This window comes from Oncorhynchus mykiss, chromosome 32, assembly GCF_013265735.2.
Source record: "Oncorhynchus mykiss isolate Arlee chromosome 32, USDA_OmykA_1.1, whole genome shotgun sequence".
In the NCBI taxonomy this organism is placed as follows: Eukaryota; Metazoa; Chordata; class Actinopteri; order Salmoniformes; family Salmonidae; genus Oncorhynchus; species Oncorhynchus mykiss.
The window spans coordinates 22897881-22914967 of record NC_050572.1 but is presented as its reverse complement, the minus strand read 5'-3'; the positions used below and the strand labels follow the sequence as shown (position 1 = coordinate 22914967).

General features: G+C 42.3%; 1 protein-coding gene across 2 annotated transcripts in view; it reads right to left on the bottom strand.

Moving 5' to 3' along the window:
• LOC110488115 (lysophosphatidylcholine acyltransferase 1) overlaps nucleotides 1–17087 on the bottom strand; it is a 34365-nt gene that overhangs the window by 14420 nt on the left and 2858 nt on the right. For both annotated transcript variants that reach the window (XM_021560141.2, XM_021560140.2), the window contains exon 3: nucleotides 188–327. In XM_021560141.2, coding sequence (XP_021415816.1) covers nucleotides 188–327 — 140 coding nt within the window. The remainder of the gene's footprint in view (nucleotides 1–187; nucleotides 328–17087) is intronic.

The following is a 17087-nucleotide window of genomic DNA, read 5'->3' as shown; positions in this document are numbered from 1 at the left end:
CACCTTCTGAATGGCACACAAAACATCCATGTCTCAAGGCTTAACAATCCTTCTTTAACCTGTCTCCTCCCCTTCATCTACACTGAGTCATAGCATTTACCTGGCCAGTCTCATGGAAAGAGCAGGTATTCCTAATGTTTTTCTGTCACTCGCTCACTCACACTGACACACACAGTGACAGGTGTACCTCCTCCACCAGGTCTCGGTCTCCACGGCCAGTTCAGATCGTCCCAGAGAGGCAGCGAAGGCAAAGGGCCAGGCCAGCAACATGAGGAGCACTGCAAAGAACAGCCGTACTGGGAACACAGTCACCGTCATCACACCGATCTAAGAGAGGGTGGTGGAGAGAGAGAGAGAGAGAGAGACTAAAGCAAATGGTCATGCATTCATCCATAAAAACAGAGATCAAGAGAGGGAAATAGAGGGGTACAAATGATCACATCTAAGCGATTGGCCCACAACACACAGTTCAGGACAAGCATCTATTTTTGTGTAAACAAGTAAAACTACTATAGCTTTGCCTTGGGCCTACACATTTTCCCTTCTATGAAATAAAATCTAATTTTATCAGTTGCGTAGACATATTTCGCAGATGTTCCAGCTCCAACAGTGCAGTATACCTAACAATACAAAGCAATACACAAACTCCAAAAATAAATAAAGAAATATCAGAACGAGCAATGTCAGAGTCCAGAATATAAAGGGTCTGAATAAGTATGTAAATGTGATTAGTTTTTTTAATGAAAATTAAAAAAAATAGAAGTTATTTTCATTTGTCATTATGGGGTAGTGTGTAGATTGATAAAAACATTTTTTAAAAGATAATCAATTTTACAATAAGGCTGTAACCTAAGAAAAAGGGGAAAATGTCAAGGGGTCTGAATACTTTCCGAAGGCCATGACTAGAAAAACAGTATATACATATGAAGTGGGTAAAACAGTACGTAAACATTAAAGTATGTTTTCTCCAGAGTGGTCAGTGCTGGTCTATTGATGAGCAGTGTGAGGATGTGGAAGAGAGCTAATAAATTAGATTGACCCATCAGGAAAGGCTCTGTTGAAGTAGAGACTCGGGCTTGCCTTTAACCATCAACCATACAGCAATGACAGACATACAGCTAATCATCCCTCCTATCTTTCCTTGTTCACTCTACGCTCCTTATGTTAGCGCAATCATGGTCGATGCATACATTAGCTTATACAGAACAAAAAAGGTCATTAAGGTCAAAGGATCATCTGAGATCAAAGCTGATAACTATTGACCCGTCATCCCTTGCAAGGAATATGGTCATCTTGTGTGTGTGTGTGTGTGTGAGGGTCATGTCATCACGCCTAATAACAGGGTCAAAATGTCACGGCCAGAGGTGGAAAAAGTACCCAATTGTAAAAGTAAAGATAACTTAATAGAAAATGACTCAAGTAAACGTGAAAGTCACCCATTAAAATACTACTTGAGTAAAAGTCTAAAAAGTATTTGGTTTTAAATATACTTAAGCATCAAAGTATAAATCATTTCTCATTCCAGATAGCCAGGGACACACTCCAACATAATTTACAAAATAAGCAATTGTGTTTAGTGAGTCCACCAGATCAGAGGCAGTAGGGATGTTCTCTTGATAAGTGTGTGAATTGTCCAATGTTGCTGTCCTGCTAAGCATTCGAAAAGTAACTAGTACTTTTCGGTGTCAGGGAAAATGTATGAAGTAAAAGTACATTATTTTCAGAAGGAATGTAGTGGAGTAAAAGTTGTCAAAAAGATATGTAGTCAAGTAAAGTACAGATATCCCAAAAAACAACTTAAGTATTACTTTTTACTATATTTTACTAGTACTATTTTTTACTAAAGTAGAGGAGGAAGACTACTCACTGCCCCAGACAGCAAACACTGTCATTTCAGATCCCATCCCCCCAGTCCTCTCCCCATCTCTAGAGATCTCTTCCCTCTCCTACTGGGTGTTACAGTAGTGCGTTGTTGTTCTCCATATTGTACATCTTATCTGTCTATTGCCTTCTCTCTATAATTATATTTCCCTCTCTCCATCTCTGCCTCCCTTCATTACAATGATGTGGTCTCCTTTCCTCTCTATGATTTGCTTCTCCTCTCTTTCCTTGTTTAAAAGTAGCCTAGGCAAAATCCAACCATATCCGTGGAGGGAATTACTTTCTACAGACTTCCATATGCCATTGAGACCAGTAACCTATTGTTTTATAAAGACTTCCATATGCCATTGAGACCAGTAACCTATTGTTTTATAAAGACTTCCATATGCCATTGAGACCAGTAACCTATTGTTTTATAAAGACTTCCATATGCCATTGAGACCAGTAACCTATTGTTTTAGAAAGACTTCCATATGCCATTGAGACCAGTAACCTATTGTTTTAGAAAGACTTCCATATGCCATTGAGACCAGTAACCTATTGTTTTAGAAAGACTTCCATATGCCATTGAGACCAGTAACCTATTGTTTTAGAAAGACTTCCATATGCCATTGAGACCAGTAACCTATTGTTTTAGAAAGACTTCCATATGCCATTGAGACCAGTAACCTATTGTTTTAGAAAGACTTCCATATGCCATTGAGACCAGTAGCCTATTGTTTTAGAAAGACTTCCATATGCCATTGAGACCAGTAACCTATTGTTTTAGAAAGACTTCCATATGCCATTGAGACCAGTAACCTATTGTTTTAGAAAGACTTCCATATGCCATTGAGACCAGTAACCTATTGTTTTAGAAAGACTTCCATATGCCATTGAGACCAGTAACCTATTGTTTTAGAAAGACTTCCATATGCCATTGAGACCAGTAACCTATTGTTTTAGAAAGACTTCCATATGTCATTGAGACCAGTAACCTATTGTTTTAGAAAGACTTCCATATGCCATTGAGACCAGTAACCTATTGTTTTAGAAAGACTTCCATATGCCATTGAGACCAGTAACCTATTGTTTTAGAAAGACTTCCATATGCCATTGAGACCAGTAGCCTATTGTTTTAGAAAGACTTCCATATGCCATTGAGACCAGTAACCTATTGTTTTAGAAAGACTTCCATATGCCATTGAGACCAGTAACCTATTGTTTTAGAAAGACTTCCATATGCCATTGAGACCAGTAACCTATTGTTTTAGAAAGACTTCCATATGCCATTGAGACCAGTAGCCTATTGTTTTAGAAAGACTTCCATATGCCATTGAGACCAGTAACCTATTGTTTTAGAAAGACTTCCATATGCCATTGAGACCAGTAACCTATTGTTTTAGAAAGACTTCCATATGCCATTGAGACCAGTAACCTATTGTTTTATAAAGACTTCCATATGCCATTGAGACCAGTAACCTATTGTTTTAGAAAGACTTCCATATGCCATTGAGACCAGTAACCTATTGTTTTAGAAAGACTTCCATATGCCATTGAGACCAGTAACCTATTTCTCTCATGTTCTGTTTTGTTTTCTTTCTTTCATTGTCTGGTAGCAAAAACATTTGTGCGTACTCTACTGCCTTGTGCGCATTGCTGCCCTAATAATGTTAAGAAAAAAATTGTTGACCAACATTTTAAGCTAAACGTCCTGATCTATTGCATCAGATTTGTTGCGGTTTTTTTTATGTAGCCTAGGCGTACTGGTTCTATGAATTTGGGATCTATCGTCCCGCAACTGTGGGAAGGCAGGGGGTCTAGTGCTTAGAGCGTTGGGCCACTACCCAAAAATGTTGCTAGATCAAATCCCCGAGCTGACAAGGTAAAAATCTGTCGTTCCGCCCCTGAACAAGGCAGTTAACCCACTGTTCCTAGGCTGTCATTATAATAATAATTTGTTCTTAACTGACAAGTTAAATAAAATACAAATTAAAAACTGTCCCAGAGTCTGGGCTATTTATTTCTTGACAAGCTGACCAATAGAATAGGTCAACTTTTCTACTATGGTGTTCAGGAGATTGACATAGCGGTGCGTCCATAAAGCTAGGGGAAGCTAAGCTTTCCCTAAGTATATTGAATTACCAAAATAATATAGCCTAATTAGCCTATTCCTGTCTATACAGAAATAAATCAATTCAAAATAGGCTACTAAAGCATGACTTGGCCAGAGGATCATTACTTTCCATTACACCTAAAAAAAAAAAAATTTTTAAATAAAAATAAAATGTTGCGCTCTTGGAATAGCATGCTATAGCACTAGTGAAAATTGCTATTTACATGTGAAAAATAAATGCAATATCAAATCAAAATGTATTTGTCACATGCACATGGTTAGCAGATGTTAATGCGAGTGTAGCGAAATGCTTGTGCTTCTAGTTCCAACAATGCAGTAATAACGAGTAGTCTAACCTAACAATTTCACAACAACTACCTTATACACACACACAAGTGTAAAGGGATGAAGACTATGTACATAAAGATACATGAATGAGTGATGGTACAGAACGGCATAGGCAAAATGCAGTAGATGGTATCGAGTATAGTATATACACATGAGATGAGTAATGTAGGGTATGTAAACATAAAAGTGGCATTGTTTATAGTGGCTAGTGATACATGTATTACAAAAAGATGGCAAGATGCAGTAGATGGTATAGAGTACAGTATATACATATGAGATGAGTAATGTAGGGTATATAAACATTATATTAAGTGGCATTGTTTAAAGTGGCTAGTGATACAGTGCCTTGCGAAAGTATTCGGCCCCCTTGAACTTTTCGACCTTTTGCCACATTTCAGGTTTCAAACATAAAGATATAAAACTGTATTTTTTTGTGAAGAATCAACAACAAGTGGGACACAATCATGAAGTGGAACGACATTTATTGGATATTTCAAACTTTTTTAACAAATCAAAAACTGAAAAATTGGGCGTGCAAAATTATTCAGCCCCCTTAAGTTAATACTTTGTAGCGCCACCTTTTGCTGCGATTACAGCTGAAAGTCGCTTGGGGTATGTCTCTATCAGTTTTGCACATCGAGAGACTGAATTTTTTTCCCATTCCTCCTTGCAAAACAGCTCGAGCTCAGTGAGGTTGGATGGAGAGCATTTGTGAACAGCAGTTTTCAGTTCTTTCCACAGATTCTCGATTGGATTCAGGTCTGGACTTTGACTTGGCCATTCTAACACCTGGATATGTTTATTTTTGAACCATTCCATTGTAGATTTTGCTTTATGTTTTGGATCATTGTCTTGTTGGAAGACAAATCTCCGTCCCAGTCTCAGGTCTTTTGCAGACTCCATCAGGTTTTCTTCCAGAATGGTCCTGTATTTGGCTCCATCCAGCTTCCCATCAATTTTAACCATCTTCCCTGTCCCTGCTGAAGAAAAGCAGGCCCAAACCATGATGCTGCCACCACCATGTTTGACAGTGGGCATGGTGTGTTCAGGGTGATGAGCTGTGTTGCTTTTACGCCAAACATAACATTTTGCATTGTTGTCAAAAAGTTACATATTGGTTTCATCTGACCAGAGCACCTTCTTCCACATGTTTGGTGTGTCTCCCAGGTGGCTTGTGGCAAACTTTAAACAACACTTTTTATGGATATCTTTAAGAAATGGCTTTCTTCTTGCCACTCTTCCATAAAGGCCAGATTTGTGCAATATACAACTGATTGTTGTCCTATGGACAGAGTCTCCCACCTCAGCTGTAGATCTCTGCAGTTCATCCAGAGTGATCATGGGCCTCTTGGCTGCATCTCTGATCAGTCTTCTCCTTGTATGAGCTGAAAGTTTAGAGGGACGGCCAGGTCTTGGTAGATTTGCAGTGGTCTGATACTCCTTCCATTTCAATATTATCGCTTGCACAGTGCTCCTTGGGATGTTTAAAGCTTGGGAAATATTTTTGTATCCAAATCCGGCTTTAAACTTCTTCACAACAGTATCTCGGACCTGCCTGGTGTGTTCCTTGTTCTTCATGATGCTCTCTGCGCTTTTAACGGACCTCTGAGACTATCACAGTGCAGGTGCATTTATTCAGAGACTTGATTACACACAGGTGGATTGTATTTATCATCATTAGTCATTTAGGTCAACATTGGATCATTCAGAGATCCTCACTGAACTTCTGGAGAAAGTTTGCTGCACTGAAAGTAAAGGGGCTGAATAATTTTGCACGCCCAATTTTTCAGTTTTTGATTTGTTAAAAAAGTTTGAAATATCCAATAAATGTCATTCCACTTCATGATTGTGTCCCACTTGTTGTTGATTCTTCACAAAAAAATACAGTTTTATATCTTTATGTTTTGAAGCCTGAAATGTGGCAAAAGGTCGCAAAGTTCAAGGGGGCCGAATATTTTCGCAAGGCACTGTACATTTTTTAAAGATATTTTTCCATTATTAAAGTGGCTAGAGTTGAGTCAGTATGTTGGCAGCAGCCACTCAATGTTAGTGGTGGTTGTTTAACAGTCTGATGGCCTTGAGAAAGAAACTGTTTTTCAGTCCCTGCTTTGATGCACCTGTACTGACCTCGCCACTACCTGTTCACCCCGCTATCATCCAGAAGGCTCGGGTGGTTTTTGTCCTTGATCTTTATGGCCTTCCTGTGACATCGGGTGGTGTAGGTGTCCTGGAGGGCAGGTAGTTTGCCCCCGGTGATGCGTTGTGCAGACCTCACTACCCTCTGGAGAGCCTTACGGTTGTGCCGTACCAGGCGGTGATACAGCCCGACAGGATGCTCTTGATTGTGCATCTGTAAAAGTTTGTGAGTGCTTTTGGTGACAAGCCGAATTTCTTCAGCCTCCTGAGGTTGAAGAGGCGCTGCTGCGCCTTCTTCACGATGCTGTCTGTGTGGGTGGACCAATTCAGTTTGTTCGTGATGTGTACGCCGAGGAACTTAAAACTTACTACACTCTCCACTACTGTCCCGTCGATGTGGATAGGGGGCTGCTCCCTCTGCTGTTTCCTGAAGTCCACGATCATCTCTTTTGTTTTGTTGACGTTGAGTGTGAGGTTATTTTCCTGACACCACACTCCGAGGGCCCTCACCTCCTCCCTGTCTCGACGTTGTTGGTAATCAAGCCTACCACTGTAGTGTCATCTGCAAACTTGATGATTGAGTTGGAGGCGTGCATGGCCACGCAGTTGTGGGTGAACAGGGAGTACAGGAGAGGGCTCAGAACGCACCATTGTGGGGCCCCAGTGTTGAGGATCAGCGCGGTGGAGATGTTGTTACCTACCCTCACCACCTGGGGGCGGCCCGTCAGGAAGTCCAGTACCCAGTTGTACAGGGCAGGGTGTCAGGTAGGGTGGAGAGATATGGTCCTTGACTAGTCTCTCAAAGCACTTCATGGTGACGGACGTGAGTGCTACGGGGCAGTAGTCGTTTAGCTCAGTTACCTTAGCTTTCTTGGGAACAGGAACAATGGTGGCCCTCTTGAAGCATGTGGGAACAGCAGACTGGGATAATGATTGATTGAATATGTCCGTAGACACACCAGCCAGCTGGTCTGCGCATGCTCTGAGGACGCGGCTGGGGATGCCGTCTGGGCCTGCAGCCTTGCGAGGGTTAACACGTTTAAATGTTTTACTCACGTCGGCTGCAGTGAAGGAGAGTCCACAGGTTTTGTTAGCGGGCCGTGTCAGTGGCACTGTATTGTCCTCAAAGCGAGCAACGAAGTTGTTTAGTCTGTCTGGGAGCAAGACATCCTAGTCTGCGACGGGGCTGGTTTTCTTTTTGTAATCCGTGATTGACTGTAGACCCTGCCACATACCTCGTGTCTGAGCCGTTGAATTGCGACTCTACTTTGTCTCTATACTGACGCTTAGCTTTTTTGATTGCCTTGCGGAAGGAATAGCTACAGTGTTTGTATTCGGTCATGTTTCCGGTCACCTTGCCCTGGTTAAAAGCAGTGGTTCGCGCTTTCAGTTTTGCGCGAATGCTGCAATCAATCCACGTTTTCTGGTTGGGGAATGTTTTAATAGTTGTTGTGGGTACGACATCGCCGATGCACTTGCTAGTAAACTCGCTCACCGATTCAGCGTATTCGTCAATGTTGTTGTTTGACGCAATGCGGAACAAATCCCAATCCCCGCGATCAAAGCAATCTTGAAGCGTGCAATCAGATTGGTCGTACCAGCGTTGAACAGACCTGAGCGGCGGAGCTTCCTGTATTAGTCTCTGTCTATAGGCAGGGAGCAACAAAATGGAGTCGTGGTCAGATTTTCCGAAAGGAGGGCGGGGAGGGCCTTATATGCGTCACAGAATAACAATGATCCAGGGTTTTACCAGCCCTGGTAGCACAATCGATATGCTGATAGAATTTAGGGAGTCTTGTTTTCAGATTAGCCTTGTTAAAATCCCCAGCTACAATGAATGCAGCCTCAGGATATGTGGTTTCCAGTTTACATAGAGTCAAATAAAGTTCGTTCAGGGCCATCGATGTGTCTGCTTGGGGGAATATATGCGGCTGTGATTATAATCTAAGAGAATTCTCTTGGTAGATAATGCGGTCGACATTTGATTGTGAGGAATTCTAAGTCAGGTGAACAGAAGGAAAATATGCTGCATTTTCTTAGGCCTATTGTTTACCTTTTTGTTGGTGACATTTTGATAATATGCAGCTGTTTAAAGGGCAAATCCACTGATGAAACAATAACAAAACGGCCACCCCGCCTGTTTTGGTAAAAAGCTGAGGGATGGGCATGGATAAATGTGACCACTCTCAGATGAATAGACAGAGCTATGGATGTAAGGACCGACCATCCATGATATCAAAAGTATTGTTTTAACCATGTTATGAGGCTATACAGTGTTTGTTTACATTTACAATGTTTACAAACATTGGAGAAAAACAAGTTTATATTTTGGGTTCTCATGGAGTGTGACAGTTGAACTAAGCTCATGAGGAATGTATAAGTTATATTCTTCAAGAATCAATGGAAATAAACTTTTTAAAGGACCCTGTCTTTCAAAGATAATTAATAAAAATCCAAATAACTTCACAGATCTTCATTGTAAAGGGTTTAAACACTGTTTCCCATGCTTGTTCAATGAACCATAAACTATTAACGAACATGCACCTGTGGAACGGTTATTAAGACACTAACAGCTTACAGACGGTAGGCAATTAAGGTCACAGTTAGGAAAATGTAGGGACACTAAAGAGGCCGTTCTACTGACTCTGAAAAACACCAAAAGAAAGATGCCCAGGTTCTGCGTGAACATGCCTTAGGCATGCTGCAAGGAGGCATGAGGACTGCAGATGTGGCCAGGGCAATAAATTGCAATGCCCTTACTGAGAAAGCGCTACAGGGAGACAGGATGGACAGCTGATCGTCCTCGCAGGGGCAGACCATGTGTAACAACACCTGCATAGGATCGGTACATCCGAACATCACAGCTGCGGGACAGGTACAAGATGGCAACAATAACTGCCCGAGTTACACCAGGAACAAACAATCACTCCATCAGTGCTCAGGCTGTCCGCAATAGGCTGAGAGAGGCTGGACTGAGGGCTTGTAGGCCTGTTGTAAGGCAGGTCCTCACTAGACATCACCGGCAACAACGTTGCCTATGGGCACAAACCCACCATCGCTGGACCAGACAGGACTGGCAAAAAGTAACGGTTTTGTCTCACCAGGGGTGATGGTCGGATTTGCATTTATCATTGAAGGAATGAGCGTTACACAGAGGCCTGTACTCTGGAGCGGGATCGATTTGGAGGTGGAGGGTCCGTCATGGTCTGGAGCAATGTGTCACAGCATCATCGGATTCAGCTTGTTGTCATTGCAGGCAATCTCAATGCTGTGCGTTACAGGGAAGACATCCTCTTCCCTCATGTGGTACCCTTCCTGCAGGCTCATCCTGACATGACCCTCCATCATGACAATGCCACCAGTCATACTGCTCATTCTGTGCATGATTTCCTGCAAGACAGGAATGTCAGTGTTCTGCCATGACCAGCGACGAGCCGGATCTCAATCCCATTGAGCACGTCTGGGACCTATTGGATCAAAGGGTGAGGGCTAGGGCCATTCCCCCCCCAGAAATGTCCGGGAACTTGCAGGTGCCTTGGTGGAAGAGTGGGGTAACATCACACAGCAAGAACTGGCAAATCTGGTGCAGTCCATGAGGAGATGCACTGCAAAACTTAATGCAGCTGGTGGCCACACCAGATACTGACTGTTACTTTTGATTTTGACCTCCCCTTTGTTCAAGGACACCTTATTCCATTTCTGTTAGTCACATGCCTGTGGAACTTGTTCAGTTTGTGTCAGTTGTTGAATCTTATGTTCATACAAATATTTACACGTGTTAAGTTTTCTGAAAATAAACGCAGTTGACAGTGAGATGACGTTTCTTTTTTTGATGAGTTTAGATATATACACACACTACCATTCAAAAGTTTGGGGTCATTTAGAAATGTCCTTGTTTTTGAAAGAAAAGCACATTCTTTGTCCATTCAAATAACATCAAATTGGTCAGAAATACAGTGTAGACATTGTTAATGTTGTAAATGACTATTGCAGCTGGAAACTGCTGATTTTTATTGGAATATCTACAAAGGCGTACAGAGGCCCATTATCAGCAACCATCACTCCTGTGTTCCAATGGCACGTTGGGTTAGCCTTGTAAAATGATAAACTTGGATTAGCTAATGGATCATTAGAAAACCCTTTTGCAATTATGTTAGCACAGCTGAAAACTGTTGTCCTAATTAAAGAAGCAATAAAACTGGCCTTCTTTAGACTAGTTGAGTATCTGGAGCATTAGCATTTGTGGGTTCGATTACAGGCTCGAGTACGACTCCCTTCACAGAACAGCGCAAACTAGCTCTAACCAAAATAGAAAGAGTGGGAGGCCCCGGTGCACAACTGAGCAAGAGGACAAGTACATTAGAGTGTCTAGTTTGAGAAACAGATGCATCAAGTCCTCAACTGGCAGATTCATTAAATAGTACCTGCAAAACACCAGTCTCCACTTGACCAGTGAAGAGGTGACTCCGGGATGCTGGCCTACTAGGCAAAGTTGCAAAGAAAATGCCATATCTCAGACTGGCCAATAAACCATGCCCCAGGACTACCTGACATGATGACTCCTTGCTGTCCCCAGTCCACCTGACCGTGCTGCTGCTGCTCCAGTTTCAACTGTTCTGCCTTATTATTATTTGACCATGCTGGTCATTTATGAACATTTGAACATCTTGGCCATGTTCTGTTATAATCTCCACCCGGCACAGCTAGAAGAGGACTGGCCACCCCACATAGCCTGGTTCCTCTCTAGGTTTCTTCCTAGGTTTTGGCCTTTCTAGGGAGTTTTTCCTAGCCACCGTGCTTCTACACCTGCATTGCTTGCTGTTTGGGGTTCTAGGCTGGGTTTCTGTACAGCACTTTGAGATATCAGCTGATGTACGAAGGGCTATATAAATAAATGTGATTTGACAGAGGAACTCTGCCTAGAATAGCAGCATCCCGGAGTCACCTCTTCACTGTTGACGTTGAGACCAGTGTTCTTCGGGGGGGGGAAAAAATGTTTGGCAGTGAAACAAGGCTACTCAGGCGAGAAAATAACCTCACCCAAATGTATAGCCCCATTGGAAAATATAAATATAAATGGGCTGTTTGAAAATGTGAGGGAATTTTTATTCTATTTTTAAATATATATTTTTTTGTAAATGTGAATCACATTTGTATTTGGTGTACCCTAGTTTGGGGAATACCTGGACTACACCACCACTGTCATCCTTACCTCCACGCGTTCGAATTAGATAATCTTTGGATGCCGACGGCAGTTGTACCATTTGAAGAAATCGCTTGGAATGCAGCCTACAAAAGCCTATTCCTGCTCTTTTCCCACAATCCATCAAACCCATTTGGTGTGTCATCATAGTGGTCTCTGACTTGTGGTCAGACTCGCTCAGGTGGAACAAACCTTTTTTTCCCCCCAATGCTGATTTGAATGTCATTGAGAAAACAGAGAAGTGTCAAAGATTTGTCTTATTGGCACCATGGGAGAGCATCGGCCATATATCCAGTGAGTGCACACTGCACACGTTCACTCTATCATTGTGGGTCAGTGCCACGTAAAAGTTAGTTTTTGAACAATAACTACCTCATCCAGTAATATTATATTTCTCTCCCCCCTTCTCATAGGCATATTATATGACCAATGTCATTTTTATTGATCTGTTTATCAGTTTCAGCAGAGTAGGCTACCCTGTAATTTGTCGTATTAAAAACATATTCTGCTAATGTCTCCAGTCATAGAAAAGTGGGGCAGAATTGCATGAAATGTGTTTTTCCCCAAGCAAAGAAAGAAATGTATCTGATAGGGCCTATAGCCCAGGCCTCTACACTACACACGCTCAGCCCATGCATTGAACGGTATTTTTTGTGAACAGTGATTGAGTTATATTATTAGCCTATATTATGACTATCCAATCTACTCGTCACATTACACATAGGACTCTTACATACTATACTGTAAGTCTGCACATGCGATGACGCATGGAATGTTTTATTATAAAGGTGAATTTTTAATGGACAAAATGTGCTTCCCCAATCTTGACTCTCACGCTCCGCCAATGCATAGGCTAGTGATCTTTTAAGATTCATTACCATAACCTAAATATGATTTGTCATTGTGAGCACCATGTGTGGACGCCATAATCAGGCAACAAACGCATATTAGTCCGGTACATTTCTCAAATGTCCGGTAAATTAAAATGCTGCCGGTCAAACGGAAACGCTGGCGCACACGTAGGGGTGGGTCTCTGCCCTCTAAAGGCGTCCTCATGCATATATTATGACAGCACTTTATGACGATTTTTCTGGTCTACTGCAAGATTATTATTTATTTTTTTTAACTTTGTGCACATGACAGTTTTCTCGAGGCAAGCCGAAGTTCGGTTGCCGAAGTGTATGCCCCTTCGTCCGTGATTGGTCAACAGTAGGGATTCCTCAATTAAAATGGTTGTTGACTCGTTTTCATGCATTTTCTTTTTTAATACTTGTGAAATACCGCACCAAAGATCTCCTCCGCAAAAACAGCCAACTTAATGACAGATTTAGTGAGTTACCTTACACTGAACAAAAATATAAATGCAACATGTAGAAATGCAACAAGTGTTGGTCCCATGTCTCATGAGCTGGAATAAAAGATCCCAGAAATGTTTCATACACACAAACTTCACTCTCAAATGTTGTGCACATCCCTGTTAGTGAGCATTTCTCCTTTGCCAAGATAATCTATCCACCTGACAGGTGGGGCATATCAAGAAGCTTGATCCTTACACTGCTGCACCTTGTGCAGGGGACAATAAAAGGCCACTTTAAAATTTGCAGTCATAACACAATACCACAGACGTTGGCACAAGCATTTCGCTACACTCGCATTAACATCTGCTAACCATGTGTATGTGACAAATAAAATTTGATTTGATTTGGCATGCTAACTGCAGGAATATCCACCAGAGCTGTTGGCAGAGAATTTAATATTAATTTCTCTACCATAAGCCACCTGCAACATCATTTTAGAGAATATCACAGTACGTCCAACCAGCCTCACAATCACAGACCACCCGTAACCACACCAGCCCAGGACCTCCAAATCTGGCTTCTTCACCTGCAGGATCGTCTGAGACCAGCCACCTGGAAACCAAAACATTTCTGCACAAACCGTCAGAAACCGTCTCAGGGAAGCTAATCTGCATGCTCGTCGTCCTCACCAGGGTCTTTACCTGATTGCAGTTCGGCGTCCTAAACGACTTCAGTGAGCAAATTCTCACCTTCGATGGCCACTGGCACGCTGGAGAAGTGTGCTCTTCATTAATGAATGGCGTTGGGGTTATGATACAGGCAGGAGTAAATCTACAGACAAACAGTTGCATTTATTCGATGGCAATTTGAATGCAAAGAGATAGTGACATGATCCTGAGAACCATTGCCGTGCCATTCATCCGCCGCCATCACCTCATGTTTCAGCATGATAATGCACGGCCCCATGTCGCACAAATCTGTACACAATTCATGGAAGCTGAAAATGTCCCAGTTCTTCCATGGCTGCATACTAACCCAAAATGTCACCCATTGAGCATGTTTGGGATGCTCTTATTAACAGAAGCTGCTATTATTTAGTTGCATCATCAGTGCCGCCAGGGAGAAATGCAAACCCCAAGGACTTCAGCTCCCTGGGCTAACTAACACTAACTAAATGTCAACAAACACGACGTGTACGACAGCGTGTTCCAGTTCCCGCTAATATCCAGCAACTTCACACAGCCATTGAAGAGGAGTGGGGAAAACATTCCACAAGTCAAAATCAACAACCTGATCAACTCTTTGCAAAGGAGACGTGTTGGGCTGCAAATGGTGGTCACGCCAGATACTGACTGGTTCTGATCTTTTTTTTAATTTTTTTTAAATGTATCTGTGACCAACAGATGCATATCTGTATTCTCAGTCATGTGAAATCCATAGATCAGGGCCTAATGAATTTATACAAATTAACTGATTTCCTGTATACTGGATAGTGAGTCAAACAGTACTAGGAGTTCTACTTGGGGCCAATTGAACCCAGACGCCTTAACTCCCCATCTGTCCTTCAGAACCAATCCACCCATCTGCTGCTGCTAGGGTCACACACACACATCACAATGGTCTTTGGAATCTTGGTTTGTTGACCTTCGTGGTTGTCAAATATAACAAAATATCCCCCCCTCTTTCTTCCTTCCGGTCTATGTCACCGATAGCCCCAATCCCTTATTTTTCCTCCATCCCCTGCACTCCCTCTCTTTTTTCTATCCCTGTACTGTCACTGATAGTATGACCTTTCCATCCTCCGCCTCTCTCCCACCCATCTCCCTCCTTCCGGTCTGTGGGGGATAGTCCCAGATCCCCCTCTGGGCGTGTCTGTCAGTCTAATGAACCAACAGCTTGAAGTGCTTATTAGCAGAAGCTGATGTTATTATTTAGTTGCATCATAAGTGCCGCCAGGAAGAAACGCAAACCAGAAGGACTTCAGCTCTGCGAGGGCTAACTGAACCTAACTAATGTCAACACACAGGTTCCTCAAATAATGCAGACCTTATCCATAGGCTAAATGGCAGACAGAGACACTACAATAGAGATTCAGTCAGTGAGTGACTTCTTTATTAGGGACATTTTGTTAGTTCATTGTGAAGTTAATTCATTTGGGGTGTTTTTGTTGTTTTGCAAACTCCTCTTCTTCAAAAATAGGCCGTCTGGGAGAGAGAGAGAGAGGCCTGAGGGAGGAATGTACTTACATGTGTTGGTGTGACACACACACACACTAAAACGTGTTACCCAGTTATATGACTCTGTTGCCAGCTGCGTGAAGGGAACTAGTGTTTATCTTCAGGCAGAGAGAGAAAGGCAGCTCTTAAATGAACCAGTCTGTGTGTGTGTGTGTGTGTGTGTGTGTGTGTGTGTGTGTGTGTGTATACATAGAATGGAAAAACACACCTGGACAACTTCACAGTAAGCGCAGGTAGTAGGCTAGTGAGAACAAGACTGAGATAGACCCATACTATAGTTCACTAACTCAACTAGCAACCTTCACAACTCTGATTGGCCCAAGTGTATGTGTGTGTGTGTGTGTACTTCAGCCCAAGTAACCTCCACCTTTTTCTGTCCCACTAGCCTAACTATTACTTTGATCTGAGTTTAACAATAATGTAGATGTAGTCTTTGACAGACATGCAACAGCAATGCAATTGGATACACTGTGACAGTCTTCTAAGAAATACATTTAAAAGGCCAACGTGCTTGTGTTACAATAGAAAAGACACGCACATTTCCAGAGGCTTGGCCTAGATCCAGAGACTGGAATAATTAGCACCAGATTCAGAAGCTAAATGCTGTTCCAAAGTCTCTGTCCTTTCTGCTCCTTTATCGAGTTACATTCTTCCCCTTGTCTCTGTCTGCAGTGTGTGTGTCGACATTATGTGTAAAGTGTGTGTGCATGTGCGTGTGTGTGTGTGTGGCTGTGTGCAAAGCAAGCCTCCTGCTGCAGGAGTAAACTTGTTCACCGTGTTTCTCTCCCACTGCTGGCACAAAATGTTCTGTGCCAAAATGGAGGCAAGTTTCCTGGACACTGTTGAGAAGGGCTCTCCATCCCTGTTCCTGGAGAGCTACCGTCCTGTAGGTTCACTCCAACTCTCATCTAGTGCACTTGATTCTAATTAATTACCTGGTTGATAAACTGAATCAGGTTAGTTATAACTGGGGTTGGAGTGAGAATGTACAGTGAAAGGCATGCATGCAGTTTTACAGCAAAGAAAACAGATAGTCTCAAACGGTTGAAGAAACACGACTCCTATAACCAGAGCTACCTTTCTTCTTCCTGCGCGATTTCCATTTTCGATATGTCGCAGGCCGTTTTAAACTAATCCCGGGTCGCTAATTATTGGTTTGATAAACAACGTTTTTCAGTCGCATTACCTAGCTAGCTAACAACCAAGTAACTTGAAAGTAGGTCTAGGAAAATTTGATTGGCAGAGGAAGAAAGCTCTGCTACTCATGTGCTTTAAAATATAGGACTCCTATAGGCCTAATGTAAGGACTCCTATAGGCCTAATGTAAGGACTCCTATAGGCCTAATGTAAGGACTCCTATAGGCCCAATGTAAGGACTCCTATAGGCCCAATGTAAGGACTCCTATAGGCCCAATGTAAGGACTCCTATAGGCCCAATGTAAGGACTCCTATAGGCCTAATGTAAGGACTCCTATAGGCCTAATGTAAGGACTCCTATAGGCCTAATGTAAGGACTCCTATAGGCCTAATGTAAGGACTCCTACAGGCCTAATGTAAGGATTCCTATAGGCCTAATGTAAGGATTCCTATAGGCCTAATGTAAGGATTCCTATAGGCCTAATGTAAGGACTCCTATAGGCCCAATGTAAGGACTCCTATAGGCCTAATGTAAGGACTCCTATAGGCCTAATGTAAGGACTCCTATAGGCCTAATGTAAGGACTCCTATAGGCCTAATGTAAGGATTCCTATAGGCCTAATGTAAGGACTCCTATAGGTCTAATGTAAGGACTCCTATAGGTCTAATGTAAGGACTCCTATAGGTCTAATGTAAGGACTCATATACGTCTAATGTAAGGACTCATATAGGTCTAATGTAAGGACTCATAT